We start from the raw sequence: 16,741 nt of genomic DNA on the forward strand, positions 1-16,741 counted from the left end.
TATAAAAATTAATTCAAAATGGATTAATAACCTAAATATCAGAGTAAAAATTTAGGAGGAAACCTTCATGACCATAGCAATGGTTATTATTCTTTAAAATGATAATTTTTTTTAAAAAAAAACAACCAAAGGGGAAAAAAAAAGACAAATTGGACTTCATCAAATATAATAATTATTGTTTGTTTCCTTTTTTAATTTGAGACAAAGACTTGCTTTGTTGCCCAGGCTGCTATCAAATTCATATGTTCAAATGATCCTCCTGCCCTGGCCTCCTGAGTAGCCAAGTCAAAGGTACACAAAACCAACACAGGTTAATTTAAAAGTTTTAGAGCTTAAAAAGACACCATAAGAAAGTTACAAGTTAACTCATAGAATGGGAGAAAATATCTGCAAATAATTTATACAGATATATTTCTATCAAAGTAGGAGATTCACAAATTCAAGGCCAGCTTTGCAAGACCTTCTCTCAAAATAAAAAATAAAAAATTCTGGGGATGTAGCTCAGTGGTAAAGTGCCCCTGGGTTCAATTCCCAATACCAAAAAAAGAAAAAAAGACATCAAGTCTCCTCTTAGTAATTCACTAGACAGAAAATAAATAAGGATATAGATGTGAACAATAGTGTCACATCTAATATATCTAATCAACATTTATAAAACACTCCACCCAACAGAATACACATTCTTATAAAGAACACATGAACATTCACCAACATAGATAATATCCTCTATCTATAACAGATCTTGACAAATTTTAAATAATTAAATGCAGAATATGTTCTCTGACCCTAAGGAAATTAAATTGGAATTCAGTATTAAAGATTAATGGGAATGGAGCTAGGAGCAGTGGTACACACCTGTAATCCCAACTGCTCAGGAGGCTGAGACAGGAGGATCACGAGTTCAAAGCCAGCCTCAGCAACTTAGAAAGGCCCTGAGAAACTCAGTGATACCCTGTCTCTAAATAAAAAATACAAAATAGGGCTGGGTATGTAGCTTAGTGGTAGAGCACCCCTGGATTCAATCCCCAATTAAATATATATACACATACATATATACATATATACACACATACACATACACACATATACACACACATATACACACCTATACATATACACACCTATACATATATACACCTATACATATATACACCTATACATATATATACACACATACACATTACATACATACACACATACATGTATACACGCATATACATATATACACATACACACATATGTATACATATATACACATACACACATATGTATACATATATACACATACACACATGTATATATATACACATACACACAATGTATACATATATACACATACACACATATATATACATATATACACATACACACATATATACATATATACAAACATATACATATATACACACATATACACATATACATATGTGTGTGTGTGTGTGTGTGTGTGTGTGTATATATATATATATATATATATATATATATATATATATATATAAAATGGGAAAAACCTTCCAACACTTGGAAATAGAACACACTCTTCTAAATATTCCATGGATCAAGGAAAAAGTCTCAAGAAGAATTAGAAAACATTTTTGCTGGGCATGGTGGCTCACACTGTAATCCCAGTGGTTCAGGAGGCTGAGGCAGAGGATTGAAAGTTCAAATCCAGCCTCAGCAAAAGCAAGGCACTAAGCAACTCAGTGAGACAATCTCTAAATGAAATGCAAAAAAAGGCTGGGGATGTGGCTCAGTATATGGTCCAATATTCCTGAGTTCAATCCCTGGTACCCTCCTCCCCCCACCAAAAAAGGAAACATTTCCAATTGAATAAAAAATTAAAATATACTCCATGGGCACAGTGACACACAGCTTTAATCCCAGCAATTTGAGTGGTGGAGGCAGGAGAATCACAAGTCCAAAGCCAGCATCAGCAATTTAGTGAGGTCGTAAGCAACTTACTGAGACCATGTCACAAAATGAAAAATAGAAAGGGCTGGAGATGTGGTTCAGTGGTTAAGCGTCTCTGGGTTCAATACCCAGTACCCATCTCCCCCACCAAAAAAACCACAATACATCAAATTTGTAGGATGAAGCTAAAGTAGTGCTCAGAGGGAAATTTAAAGCATTACATGCTTATATTAGGAAAAAAGATCTCAAATTAACAATCTAAACTTCCACTGAAAGCAGTGGCAGCAAGAAGATAAGGGCTGTATGGCAGAATGTCATGCCATTTTTTCCCCCTTCTTTTTTGCGGGGGAACTAAACCCAGGGGAGTGCTACCTCTGAGTTACATTCCTGTCATTTTAAAAAATCTGAAACCTCAAACTTGCAATCCTTCTGCCTCATCTCCTGAGTTCCTGGGATTACAGGTGTGAACCAAGTGCCATGCCTTTTTCTGATGTGCAGAAAAGGCTGGGCCTTAATATAGATCATTAGATGACAATCCAAAGTTCCTATTCAATGCCATGCTTTTGAAAAAGAATGGAGAGCATGTGCACATAAAACCAATAATATCTAGGCACAGAGTACAAAACAGATTTGATTTCACAGAATATATGCTTAGGCAGAAAATGACAAAACACATGAATACCATCAAGAAGCAGTAGGATGCCAGGGCAGACCTGTAACCCCAGTGGCTCGGGAGGCTGAGGCAGGAGGAGGATCATGAGTTCAAAGCCAGATTCAACAATTTAGCAAGGCCCTAAGCATCTCAGTGAGACCCTGTCTAAATAAAAAATAAAAAAGGACTGGGGATGTGGCTCGGTGGTTAAGCACCCCTTGGGGTTCAAACCCTAGTACAGGTGTTGGGAGGATAAAGTACTGAAATCAGCTAGGAAAGGAAGGGAAATACACCCCTCCACTTCATTCCTTGAGCAAGTGGGATGACAGACCCTGAACAGAGCAGCTACTGATAGCTGGAGGCAAATTTTCATGTTCTCTATTTTCCACTGAAAAGATTGCCTCCTGAAAACCTCTTTGTCAAAGTGTATAAAAACAAAAGACTGCAAACATAAATAAACAAAAGACTGCTCCTAAAACAAAAACAAAAAAATAACAGCTGAGCACAGTGGTCATGCCTTCATCCCAGATACTCAGGAGACAGAGGTAAGAGGATTGAAACTTCAAAGCAGTCTGGGCAACTTAGAAACCTTATCCCAAAATAAAAAAGGATGGGGAGCTGGGGTTGTAGCTCAGTGTTAGAGTGCTTACCTAGCATGTGTGAGATACTGGGTTCAATCCTCAGCATCACATAAAAATAAATAAAAGTATTGATGTGGATGTGGCCCAGAGTAGAGTGCTTGCCTAACATTTGCAAGGCCCTGGTATCAAACCCTAGTCCTGCAACACACACACACAGACACACACACACACACACAAAAAAAAAAAAAAAAAAAAAAAAACAAAAAACCACCATAATAAATGGGCTGGGATTATAGCTCAATGGCAGAGTGTGTGCTTACTATTTCACAAGCCCCTGGTTTCAATCCCCAGAAAGGAAGGAAAAGGGGGAAAAAAAAAAAAAGGAAGGCAGTTAATTAGTGCTTCAGACCCATCGTAGAACAGCTAAAATAAAAACCAAAATTATCAATTGCTGACAGATACACAGTAACTGCTACTATGAAATGTTTAACTTATATGGGTGGCTCACACTGCTAAAATGGAAAATGACAGGCATTCTGAACAATTTAGCTCTTTCTTAAAAACATACTTTTCATATAACCCAATATTCCTATACCTTCATATTTACCCAAGAGAACTGAAAAGGTATGTTACCCACTAATCTATATACACATGGCTACAGTAGCTCTATTTATAATCACCAAACCCTGGAAACAATCTAAACATTCTTCAGTAGCTGAACAGATAAATCCTGGAACACCCCATGAATGTAATATTATGTGGCAATAAAGAAAAATGAACTATCAATATATGCAAAAACCTGAGTGAATCTCAAAGGCATGATGAGAGAGAGGCAAGTAAAAGGGAGAATTTGGTTCCACTTCTATGATATTCTGGAGAGGGCAAAACTGTAGATAAGTGAACAAAATGAGTGAGTTGGGATAAAGAACATGTGGCGATAATGCAATGGCATAAGGCAATGCTTGGGGGACAGACCTTTGGGTCCTGAGATGGCAGAGTCTATACCTGTGTTAAAGCTCATTAAAAACAAACCTAAAAAGATACCATTTTATTGCACGTTAATTTAAAAAACACTTTGTGATGTGGTGAGTGGTCTGGGAAGCTGTGACTGACAAGATGACCTTGAGTCAAGTCCTGAAGGAGGCGAAGAGTGGCGAAGGCAAAGGCCCTGCAGGAGATCAGGGAACACACAGGACACCTGTGTGTCCAGCCCATTTCAGTGTTTCTGCCTCAGAAAGGGGAGGGAGTCAGAGAAATGGGGTCTGAGCACATCAGTAGGAAACAGTGAAACAGGAAGCACATGAGAGGTGGGGCAGGGGGTATTGAAAGAAGAGTGCAGATGAGGTTGGCAGGGGTGGCAGAAATGCTAGAACCCTAGGGGATCACACAAGGATTTTGGGGTTTGGAATGCCGCAGGACTATGAGTAAGAAGTGGCAGGGTGTGACCTGTTTTGAAGTATGAGAGTATAGGACTTAAAGGCAGAAGCAGGGTAGGGGCTGCAGTGCCAAAATCCCAGCATTGGAAGTTCTCTTGACTTGGACCTTCACTCATTCCAGGTGATTGCAGCATACCCGTTTTCACCTCCACAGAGGACTCCTAAGAGCAAGAACTACAGCTTCCACCTCATGGCTCAAGTGCAGGGCAGGGATACACGGTTCTCTTCTGGGCAACTGAGTGGGGTGCCCTATAGAAGACACGCAACCACACCTCAATTGCCGCACTGGGACTGCAGGCTCTGCCACAGCTCCATGACTTGAGTACTGCTCAGATTTCCTGACCCGGGTGGGAACCTGAGGCCTGGGGAGGCTGAATGCTGACCATGATCACACAGCTATAAGGCTGGAGTGTGAGGAAGGCCCCGCCTCACAGACGCTCCCACAGGTAAAGACTCTTCCACTTGGAGATGAGGATATGGCGTGGCAGCGTATCTTCTGCCTGGAGATATTCAAAAGTGTCCAGCAGCCCCCCATTTCCTAAGAGGAGTGAGGGCAGATGGGCTGGATCAGGCATTTCTCTGCTCTGGGGGAAGGTACTTGAGGCCCAGGTGTCTGAAGATGTCTTCTTCGGAAACCACATGGAAAAATGTCTTCTGCAACAGAAGCAGAGGCTTCAGAAGCTGGGGGCCATGCCCAGTGGCACCACTGTACAATGCACAGCGTGCCCAGCCAGGATGGCTCCCCTGGAGACAGGCTAGATGGGGAGGCAGAGCCCAGTGCTAAGGCAAGATGCCTTTTGGGGAGGGCTAGGATCTGGGAGGTAAGACCAAGATCTGGGCACCATGGGTTCCAGGATGGAGAGATTTAGGGCCATTTCAGGCAGTGATCCAGGAAGCAGGCTAGGGGTTGTTTCCCACCCTAATCCTTGACATACCTGCTCTGGGTCAAACAGTCCATGGCTGTTCAGACACAGTCCCTTCTCTTTCCGGCTGAATCTGCGCAGTTCCCGCTCAAAAAGCTGGGGGGAGTAACTGCCCTCAGTATGGTTGGCTCACCTCAGCCCTGGCAGCCTTAGCAGCACACAACCTACCTGAGAGCCAGTCCAGCCAAGCAGAGCAAAAGGGAACTGGCTGATGGGAGCAACCACCAGATCTACCCTCACAGCTTTCCATGCTGAGCGAGGCTTCAGGACACCCCCCAAGGCAGCTCCTGAGGGTTGAGGCAGGCGGAAGATGCAAAAACTCCTCTCAAAGGCATCCATGGTGTGGCTCCGCTGGACAAGGTGAGTAGGGGTCTCTAAGCAGCTGGCTTGGTGCTGATGATACAGGATAAGGCCCTGTGGAGAAAGGCAGATGTGGCCAGGCACCACCATGGTACTAGGAGAACAGAAGGCCAGGTGGCAGTCAACTATTGGACAGAGGCACCAGAAGCCCTCACCTGGCTCTGCAGGTGGCACATCACTCTCGGCAGCAACCCCACCTCCTGGCCCTCCTCAGGGTGGGTGATAAGGAAGTCCACATCATGGCCCTGTAACTTGCCCCTGAGAAGGACAAGGACATAGCCCTCATTCCAGTTATGGGCCATGCCCCTCCCAGTGAATGGGAAAGCCTCCTTAATGTCCACAACTCAGGTCCCTGCATTGGGGAGGGTCCTGAAGGTGAGCCAGAAGAGTATGTCAAACCCCCTTACCTTCGAAAGCCACCAGTCAGCGTGACAGTGGCCCCAGGCAGGACCTGGCCCACGACTGCCTCTACCAGTTGCTGCAGAACCTCAGCATCAGGCCGTCCAACTGGAGTGCTTAAGTCCTGGTGGTGCTGGAGCCCTGTGGGCAGTACAGTCCTCCTGACTCTCTCAGCCTGCATTCCCCACAGAGACCCATCCTCTAGTATCAGGCAGTCACCCAGCCCTGTGGCTGTGAGATGGGGAAAAGCCTCTGAGGAGGGACAGGCTATGGCAGGGCTGAATGATCCCAATAGAAGCATGACACTATCCCCTTTTAAATATTAAATTTTAATTTTGAGATAGTTAGTAGATTCACACGCAGTTCATGGGAATTAAAAGGGATGCTCAGCTGGGCTGAGCACTCGGGAGGCTAAGGCAGGAAGAACGCAAGTTCAAAGCCAGTCTCAGCAAAAGCAAAGCACTAAGCAACTCAGTGAGACCCTGTGTCTAAATAAAATACAAAATAGGGTTGGGGATGGGGCTCAGTGGTCAAGTGCCCCTCAGTTCAATCCCCAGTATCGCCCCCAAAAAGAGAGAGAGAGAGGGAGGGAGGGAGGGAGGGAGGGAGGGAGGGAAGGAGGGAAGGAAGGAAGGAAGGAAGGAAGGAGGGAGGGAGGGAAGGGAGGAAGGAAGGAGGGAGGGAGGGAGAGGGGGAGGGGAAGAGAGAGAGAGAGAAAGGGAGGGAGGGAGAAGAGAGAGAGGTGGGGGGCTCTGTGCCTTTACCCAGTTCCCCTCAAAGGTAACACCTTACAAATCTCATAGAACTCAATCTAAGGGTACTGATGTTGACACAGGCAGGCTGCAGATATTTCTTTTAAGCCTTCTGTTTTCCCATAAATAAAATGCAACAAAGAGGTGGCAAAAAAGTGTGAAGAATGTAACTCTACCAATAGAAACCCATCTTTTAGCTTGTTTCTATTTCCTCACCTGTCAAGGGGATATCATTGTACCTTCCACATGTAGTTAAAGAAAGATTTAAATGTGAAGAACAGCAGCATCCAGCACAGAACAAGTCCTTAGTAAACAATGGATGGTAATACTATCTACCTTTGTCCTGAGAACAGGTTTAAAAAAGTAGGTTTCTCTGCCTGTCATCTGCACTATGCTGCAGCCCCAGGGAGATGTGCAAAGAGGTGGGGAATGGGCATACTGCTGGTTATGGTGCCTTCAGCAAAGCCTTCAACCAGGCTAGGTCCAGACAGTATGATGACAGCACCAGGCAGGACACACAGGCTGAATGAGTGTCTGCTTAATACCTGCCACCTGCTGGATCACAGAGGAGTTTATGGCATTCCACATTGTCATTTCTCCCATTTCACAGAAAAGGTAACTGACAGAGTTTAGTCTTGGGACCATGGTCACATACCTGGAAAATGGTGGGCAGGACTCAGCTGACCCATATGCACAAGGCACATCCTGGATAGGTGGGTCAAGACCCAGGCTGTCCCTTACCTAAGTCCAAGCCTAATCAGAGGGAGCCTCATGGGTCCTAGAGGTCACAGCACTGCTGTGACTACAACTGCTCACTGAAAGGGCCACAGCAGAATCTGACTGCAGGCAGAGAAATTCCAAGAAGTCCACTTACCTGATACCAGGACCACTTTGCACCACCCACCTCTGCCACTCATGCAATCAGTACATCCAGTGCCAGTATGAGGGCTTCAGTGTACAGAACTTTCCAGATCCAAATGGCTTTGTGGAAGCCCAAGGCCAGTCCTCTCTGGGGGACTCACCTGCTTTCTGCTGCTTGGTCAGTTTCTGAGGTTGTCCTCGGAGGTCATCCAGGGTTCGCAGCCCTTCCTGGTACCAGCGGTTGGCAGTCTTCACCCCAACCCCAAAGATTTGGGTGAAGAGCTATGTAGAGGAAGGAACAGTTGGGACAGGAACAAAGCACCCACAGGAAGATGCACCTGAGGTGTTGCCTTCATGCCCAAGATCATGGGTTGAAGACTCAAACCCAGTGTCTGGCCTGCCCAGCCCATTATCACAGAGGAGTGAACTCACACACCATGGCAGAAGCCCCAGGAGAGGCAGTATATTGGGGGCTTTGCTGTCCAGTTGCTGAAAGCTGAGGAAAGACCTTGGTAAGCTATTTCCTCACCCCTCTACTAAAACATAGGTCCAGCCTGTGCTTCCAACAGAAACAAGAGTAATCTTAATACGTCTCTTGGTTCACTGGGAAAACCATGCCTCTCCCACTTACAGCAGCTGGAACTTATGTCTATGGTTCTCTTCAAGAAACAGCAAAAACAACATGGAGTTAATAAATGAGAGAGTAGCTTCAGCAAATGTACTGGATAGGCTGGCTGGGTTTACTCAAGCCTCTAGAACATCAGGATGGTGGGTGCTGCTCTCACCCAAGTCTCCCATACACAAAGGGGTGGAGTGGGGAGGGTCTGAACATGGACCAGTTCAGAGGACCCTGGGCCAAGCACTTCACCTGCCACTGGGCCAGGCACTCAGACTCTTCCCAGGAATTTTGGAATGTCTGAGAAGATAAACTGAGGTATCCAGAAGTGTTGGAGGTGCCTCCCTACCAGGTTAGCAGTGAGCAGGCACAGGGGGAAGATGCACCATGGAGACAGGTGGGCCCACAGAACAGAAAAAGTAACACACAAGATCACAGAAAGCACAGTGTAAAGTGGCAGCCCTACTACACACAACTTGGGTCCTATAGCACCCAAGAATAGGTTATAGTTTGTTCAGTGTGCTAATATGCTTAAAATTAGTCTGTCAAAAACAGTCTAATAAAACAGATGGTGCTCAGTGATCTAGAAAACTCCCCATGCTCAAAACAGGCTTCTGCCTGTCTTCATTTGGTGGCCAGAGCATATCAGGTGTCTGCTTAGCTGCCATTTCCTCAGTAAGACCTTCTCTGACCCCAGAGCTGGATCAGCCATCCCTGCTTGCCTCCCTTGTAAGTGCTTTGGACAGTGCTGTGCACCCTTGTCAAGTTCCCTGCGCACCTTCATGGTTTGGTACCTCTCTGAGCAACGAATTCTCTCCACCTCCTCACATGCTCCATGCTCCAGCAGTTCCTGGGGGAGGAGACAAAGCAAAACACTGAGCCACAGGAACCGGAAAGAGAACAGCAGTCAGGGTAGGGGCTGGGAGTCCTTTCCACACCCTACAGACAGGGGCTCTGTGATATGAGGATACAGTGGGACTTGGCAATGGACAGTGTGCCCAGGGCAGTGACAAAAGTTGCTGCCACACAACTGGGGGATGAGATGGGGCTCTAGCCTCAAAGCTCCTTGAGGTTAGAGTTACAACAGCTTAGGTCCCAGGTAATATTGGTCATCTCTCAGATAAAATAGTGAGCTCCAGGATCTATAAACATTTTCTTTTTAGAAACGTGTATCAGTTTATCTAAAAGCATCTTTTGTTTACTTTGTGCTCCCTCAGTGAAAGTGCACAGAAGGGCAGCTTAACATGTGGGTTTTCAAAAACTTACACTTGGTTGCTCTCTTCCCCCACCCTGGGCAGTTTGGGACAAATGACAATGACATCAATGCCAGAAGCTCCCTTTATGAGTCCTCTCAGGCACTCTGAGGGAGGTAAGTGACTCACAAGGGATCTGTGCTAAAGGTGGGCTGTGGTGGTCTTGGAGCAGCATCTTTGTGCATGTTTGTCTCTCCACACTGGGGTCTGAAATACCAGGACTTGTGGCTGTTTCACTGGGCCCCAGGGCCTCCCCACTACACCTACTCACCTGGCTACACATGGCAGACACCTACCTGGACAACCCTGGAAGAATGTTCTCCAAAGTGGGGCAACCCCTGCAGCTGACTCAGGGAAGTGACAGGGCATGGAAGGGCCCTGAGCACAGAGGCTGCTCTGCGGAAGGAGAGGAGGCGGCCCTCACTGCCTTCGAAGCGTGCTGCCTCTGCCAGAGTCTCCAAGGCCTCCTGCAGGGAGAGGCCCTTGGTTAAGGGGCAGAGTGGGCAGGACACTTTGCTTCAATCTACCAGCTACCATCCAGCTGTACCCATGTCCCTGTCCCTTGAAAGCTAAAAATTTCTCACAGACATGACTCACCGAGAGAATGGTATTGTGATGTGTGAGGGGTGTGGGACGCTGGCAGGCATAAATCGACACCCACACTGGGCTTGGGGGCTCATTCCTGGGCTCAACCACCTGCAGAAGGGCAATGCACAGATCATGAGGCTTCAGGGCTGACAGAACCAGGCAGCAATCAGAGTCCTGATTCTCCTGAGCATTCACCTTGGGCCCTCTAGAGTTCACAGGACAGAGGTAGTGAACTACAGGCATGGGCAGAGGGAGACACAGCAATGGGTCTTGGTGGTTCAGAGCCCTATATGGAGGGACAGACAGACTGCACTGCAGAACAAACTGAGGACAAGGCTCTTCAGATCAGAGTAATAGCAACAATCTGTTAATCCTCACAGTGCACTTTTCCTGCCTCCCCAAATCCTCACAATCAAGTGGGCTGGGGACACTAAAGTTTCAAGGTTAGGGAGCATGCCTTCTCCCTCATGGCTCACAGGTAGAGCCAGGATTTGAGTACAAGCAGTCTAGCTCTCTAGAGTCCCAAGGATAGGCTCCTACCAATCCATGGATCATCCCAATTCCTCTTTGAGGAAGAAGTGAAGCCCCAGCTGCAGGGGCTGCCCCACTTTGGAAGGCATGAAGAAGCTAAAAATAAGTGAATCTCAAGTGGTGAGGACAGAAGCTGGGAGGTCCAGCCCCAGCTCTTGCCATGGCTTCTCTGCTGATTCTCAGGCACCCCAGGTGATCTGAGCAGAGCCCTCTGGAGGGCACTGGGGCACTGCTGCTGCGCATCACCTATCCCAACTGAGTTAGGCCTGAACTGTCTTACCTCCAGGCGATGCCGGTCCTCCACAGGCACAGGCTGCCCAGCTGCCATGCTTTCTGTGAACCAGCTGATGTCCAGCAGAGCTGGGTGGGGACAGCATGGGAGAGCAGCAGCCATGTGCTTCTGCCAGCAGATGGCCTCCTTCACTGAGGTCTGTTCCATCACCACATGTGTCACCTCGGAGCTGGGCAAAGGCAGAGGAGGACTGTGAAATCAATTGCCCTTCCTGTTTGGCTCCATACCTTTAAGCTTTTATTCTTGCTGTCCCCTCTGCATGGTGACTGCCTTTCATTCTTCAAATGCCACCTCCTCCAGAAAGCCTTCTCAAGCCCCTCCTGGTGAATGTAAATTTCCACCACTCTTAGATTGAGGTTTTCTGCTCCAATTATGCTCACAAGCCAGCCTGGCTTTGTGTTGACTTGCCTGTATCCTTCTCAACTTCAGAGAAAGGAATGCCTTATGGTCTGGGACCACATGGTCTTTATTTAAGAGCTAGGATTTAAGCACAGATGCCAGAGAGTGCATACTTTTGTCTGAACTCCAGCCCTGAGAACTTGCTGTGTGCCCTTGGGCAAGTCTAGTCTCCCTACAGCCTCCTCTATAAAACAGAAATAACTACTACCTGGTAGAGCTATTGTAAAAGTAGCATCCTGTGCACTGTGTGAGCGGGTCTGGTGCACTATCCTGCCCCTGGAGATGTTTAAATACAATATAGTAAATAAAAGCTTTGGGAAGCACTGGTCCCAAGTGCACTTAGCTTCCCCAATCTCAAAACTATTCTCTCTGGGCACTGTCTTGATTCCCTCCCTATGAGAGCGCCAGTTATATTCTAGGTTCAAGGTTTCAGGATGTCTCAGTGTGGCTTCTAGGGCAGTTGGGCAAATACTACTTCTAATTACCCCTCCCCTGAATGGCTCTTTGAAAAGCCTCTGGCTTGATTATCAATAACCCTGTAGAACATTCCTAGCAATCTTAATAGCAACCTTGCTGGGATTGTGGCTCTACGCCCGTAATCTGAGTGACTGGGGAAGCTGGCACAGGAGGATCAAAAGTTCGAGGCCAGCCTCTGCAATTTAGCAAGACCCTATCTTTAAAAAAATAAAAAGGGCTGGGGATGTAGCTCTGCAGTAAAGGGCCCTTGGATTCAATCCCCAGTACCGAAGAATTTTTAAAAATCCCTTTCAAGAAAGATTACTTGACCAAAGAGCCACAGATAACTTGGAATCCAATAACGCAGGCACAGCCGCCCTGCAGGAGCATGCTATGTGTCACCTGGGTCTCTGAACGGGCCCAGCGAAAAAGCCTGCTTAGCCGGCCCCACACCAACATCAGGTCCTCGCAGTGCCCCACGCAGAGGTCGGCACACCTGTAGACGTCGAGGACACGGAAGCCCTTGGACAGCGCCAGGCGTGTGAGAAAGGCCCGGCGGCTACGGCCCATGCGCGGTTCAGCCAGGTAGATGGCGACGCCGGGAAAGAGCGCTAAGGGCGAAGTGGAGGAAGTGACAGCACCACCGGGACAGCCGACCCGCACTCGCCGCCGTTTCGGGAGCATCTGGACACCAACGCGGGCTATGGAGGAAGAAAAGGGGCCGATAGCCGTAAGGAAGGAGAGCGAAAATGAAGAAAAGTGGGCGACAACAGAAGGAAAGCAGGCAAAAGCTGGCTAGAGGAGGAAGTGGCGCCACAGAAGGCCCCGCCCTATGTAAATGAGGTCCCCATGGAATTCGCCCTCAAGTCTAGTAGGAGCCAAGTGGCCGTCCAGAGTTCCGTTCCAGAGGCCCCGCCTCTATGCAAATAACCACCAAGGGCACGCCTTCTATTTAAATTACCCTCCCGGAAGGCTCCGAATTGCTTTGCAGCCAAGGGGCGGGGAGGCTCGCCGCAACCGGAAGCGTGAGCCTTGTCCTTTTCTGGAGCGGGACCTTGTTCTCGGAGTGGGCGGGGCTTGGCAGGGCTCCGGACCCACGTGTGCCCCGGATGGGTGGGACTTCAGGACCGTGCCGCCTGCAGGGTCCACGTGTGCTGGTGAGGTAACAGCGGAAAGTTTTCTAGCGGAATGATGTTGAGACAACTGGCTGGCCACTTGGAAAAGTGGAAATTGGCGCTCTCCCTCACTGCTTAACACCAAATAAATTCCACATCGATCGAACATTTAAATCTGAAAAAGAAACCAAAACCATTCTTGAAAAAATATCAATGTTTTTATGATCTAAGTATTGTAGTTAACTTGAAAATACTAAAGCAAAAAAAAAGAAAAAAAAAAGAGAAAGGGCTAACTGGACCACATGCAAATTTAAAATGTGTTTAAAAATTAAAGACAAAATGAGGGAAGCGTGATATTTTTAAATTAAGACTGATTCTCATAATTATAAATCGAAAAAAATGCTAAAGCAAAAAAAAGCTGGGGGGGATAACATTACCCACAGATAAACAAGAAAGAGACAATGATCCTAATAGAAGAATTGGCAAAGAAACACAATTGAGTAATTCTCCCATACAATTATGACCAAATCTCCAAACCTGTGCAGACACTAGAGAAGTGCAAGTTTAGATAAGAATAACTTCACCTGTTGGTTTATGAGATATATAAGAAATTAATGGCATATGTTGAAGGTGCGAGGGGAAATGGCAATTTGTAGAAGAGGCTCTGGAAGCTGAATTAGTAACCAAGAAAATGACAAAACCACACTTTTTTGTGGGGTGGGGGTATCTGAGATTGAACTCAGGGGCACTGAGCCACATAGCCACTGAGCCACATCCAGCCCTATTTTGTATTTTATTTGGGGACAGGGTCTCACTGAGTTGCTTAGCATCTCACTTTTGCTGAGGCGGGCTTTATACTAGCAATCCTCCTGCCTCAGCCTCCTGAGCTCTTTGAGTGTGCCCAGCCCAAACTACATGTTGATCCAGCAATTCTTTTCCCTCATCAATCCTGAACTGTATACTCCTCCAGCCCTGTACTACCAGCCAGTGGCTTTTCTCTCCTCCTTGTCCCCCACCCCTGCCTTTTTTATCACCTTCTATGGGCCCTCTCTCTGCCCCAGTTCTGACTGACTGAGGGCACAGAGCTGAGAGGGAGAGGCTAGTGACTTAGCCCGGTCATCTTTTTGGCCTCCCTCTCCTCTCAGACTCCCCAACACTCACCCATCCAAGCCTACAGAACTTCCTGGGCCTTAATCCCTTCACATCACACCACCCTGAGAAGGCTTGGGTGTGCCCCCTCTCTCCCTACTCCTCTGCTACCAGCAGGGTTAGAGCCCTGTGTCCCACATTTGTGATCCCAGCTCCTCCTCTCCTCAAGGCACAGCTTTGCCTGAAAGTCCCTTCCCACTGTCTGTCCCTCTTTTTCTCCTAATGTCCTGTCTGGGCCAGGGTACCTGGGCTCACCTTAGAGCCTTCCTCCTCTCCTGGAGAGGCAAAGGCAATATTTAATAATCCTTCAGACCTTAATATTTAAACTCTTGGGCAACTGTGTACAAATATTTGTGCAAAGAATTCCCTTCAAGTGTTGCTAAAAGAAATTGCCTGGCTTAGAAATTGGCCAGACCCTTGAGTGGTCTGCTGCAGACAAGTGTCTGCTGGGACCACATGTGGGCTCACCATTGGGTGGTGAAAGAGATGGGAAGGGACACTCATCTGCTCTGCCCTGTACTCCAGGGAGAAGTGGCCTGTCATTGGTGGGGGTGGGGGCAACTGGAGACAGGATTTTCTGCTGCTTATGATTTTTTTTTTTAAGAGAAGAGAGAGAGAATTTTTTAATATTTATTTTTTAGTTTTCGGTGGACACAACATCTTTTATTTTATTTTTATGTGGTGCTGAGGATCGAACCCAGCGCCCTGCGCATGCCAGGCAAGTGAGCTACGCTTGAGCCACATCCCCAGCCCTGCTGTTTATGATTTTAATGTATGTGCTGCCAAAGTAAGCACTCTTCTGTTTCTGAGATGATCTCCTGTCTCAGAAATTAAGTGCCCACTCTGTGCTGTAAGTGTTTGGTGAGTGTGGTGTGTTTATTTGTGTGTGTTAGAGAGTAGGAAGGTGTTTCTGGAGAATAAACAGAATAAAGAGCTGAGGGGAAGAGAGGGTGTCAACACAGGAGGGCTCAGGACCTGGCACAGGGGGGATCCATGCTCTGACTGAGAATATACAGGGGCTGGAAGTGGCTTTGGCAACAAGCCAGAAGCAGGACTTGGGGCAAATCAGGAACTGAGTGTGCCCAGGAGGCACCTGGAAGGAGTTGCCTTTCCCAGAGTGTGAACCTTGGGCTATGGGAAAGATCCCACTGAAGGGAAGCTTCAGGTTATCTCTTGCACATGTGAAAATTGTCTTTATGCTTCCATCCGCACCTGGCCTGATCTCTCCATACTGGTCTGTGGTGGTCACTAAGGATAGGCAGTGAGGAGTGGAAAGGCAGGGAGCCTGCCTCAGGGGCAGTGATGAGGCATGTCCCCTTTCCTGAGTACAGTACAGCAGGATGTCCCTGAGCATTTCAAATAATCTGATGTTCAGGCCCTCCCCAGGCAGTCTGGTTTAATTGGCCTGGATGTGGCCTGCGCATTGGCATTTAAAAATCTTCCCAGTGACTCTGATATGTGGCCAAGGTGAGACCCCCAACACTCACCCATCCAAGCCTGTGCAGTCACTAGAGAAGTGCAAGTTTAGATAAGAATATCTTCACCTGTTGGTTTATCAGATATATAAGAAATTAATGGCACATGTTGAAGGTGCGAAGGGAAATGGCAACATGATTCTGTTGAATTAGCAACCAAGAAAATTACAAAACCTCACTTTTTTGGGAGTGGGAGGTATCTGGGATTGAAGGTGAGACCCAATTGCTCTGGAGGAAAGGACCCCTATAGTTTGGATCTGGAGTGTCCCCCAAAAGCCCATGTGTTAAGGATTTGGTCCTCAGCTTGACAGCTATAGAAGTGATAGAAACTTTAAGAAGTGATGCTTAGTGAGAGGTCTTAGGTCACTGGGAGCTTGATATTGAAAGAGATTGTGGGTCAGGTGTGGTGGTGCACACGTAATCCTAGTAATTTGGGAAGCTGAGGCAGAACCCTGTCTCAAAAAATAAAAAGGGCCGGGCATGGTAGTGTGCACCTATTAATTCCAGTGGCTCGGGAGGCTGAGGCAGGAGGATTGCAAGTTCAAAGCCAGCCTTAGCAACAACAAGGTGCTAAGCAACTGGGTGAGACCCTGTCTCTAAATAAAATACAATATAGGGCTGAGGATGTGGCTCAGTGGTTGAGTGCCCCTGAGTTCAACCCTTGGTTCCCAAACATACATACATACATACATAAATATTTTTAAAAATAAATTAAAAGGGCTAGGGGTGAGGCTGAGGCAGAACTCTTGCCTAGCATGTGTGAGGCATGGGTTCAATCGTTAGCACCACATAAAAATAAACAAATAAAATAAGGGTGTTGTGTCCATCTACAACTACAAAAAAAAATTTTTTTTAAGGGCTAGGGGTGTAGATCAGTAGTACAGTACCCCTGGGGAAAAAAGGAAGGAAAGAAGGAAGAAGAGGGAAGAAAGGAAAGGAAAGAAAGGTCTTGTGGGGTTTTAGTCTCTTTTTACACTCGCATATTTATTCTT

The 16,741-nt window shown here is 46.9% G+C and overlaps 1 protein-coding gene across 2 annotated transcripts; it reads right to left on the bottom strand.

Moving 5' to 3' along the window:
* Positions 1-5,059: 5,059 nt before the first annotated feature.
* Positions 5,060-12,816, bottom strand: Polm (DNA polymerase mu). Of its 2 annotated transcripts, XM_076864276.1 has the most exons (11): positions 12,507-12,816; positions 11,144-11,324; positions 10,342-10,440; positions 10,041-10,211; positions 9,270-9,341; positions 8,037-8,157; positions 6,271-6,403; positions 6,019-6,121; positions 5,672-5,917; positions 5,516-5,599; positions 5,060-5,234 (listed from the first exon to the last, which is right to left on the bottom strand). In XM_076864276.1, exons 1-11 carry the CDS (start codon positions 12,692-12,694, stop codon positions 5,148-5,150), a joined length of 1,485 nt encoding a protein of 494 aa, XP_076720391.1. In that variant the 5' UTR covers positions 12,695-12,816; the 3' UTR covers positions 5,060-5,147. The 2 variants fall into 2 exon arrangements, with proteins under 2 accessions (XP_076720391.1, XP_076720401.1); XM_076864286.1 differs by lacking the exon at positions 10,041-10,211.
* Positions 12,817-16,741: the final 3,925 nt, after the last annotated feature.

This window comes from Callospermophilus lateralis, chromosome 1 (genome assembly GCF_048772815.1).
Source record: "Callospermophilus lateralis isolate mCalLat2 chromosome 1, mCalLat2.hap1, whole genome shotgun sequence".
NCBI classification, from domain to species: Eukaryota; Metazoa; Chordata; class Mammalia; order Rodentia; family Sciuridae; genus Callospermophilus; species Callospermophilus lateralis.

Bases quoted from the DNA above. Each gene is read 5' to 3' on its own strand.
- Polm (XM_076864276.1), bottom strand. From the start codon at position 12,694: ATGCTCCCGAAACGGCGGCGAGTGCGGGTCGGCTGTCCCGGTGGTGCT. The intron at 11,325-12,506 runs GTGTGCCGACCT...GCCTTTGCCCAG, and splicing joins CGTGTCCTCGACGTCTACAG to CTCCGAGGTGACACATGTGG. The intron at 6,404-8,036 runs GTGAGTCCCCCA...TACTGCCCACAG, and splicing joins GACCAAGCAGCAGAAAGCAG to GGCTCCAGCACCACCAGGAC.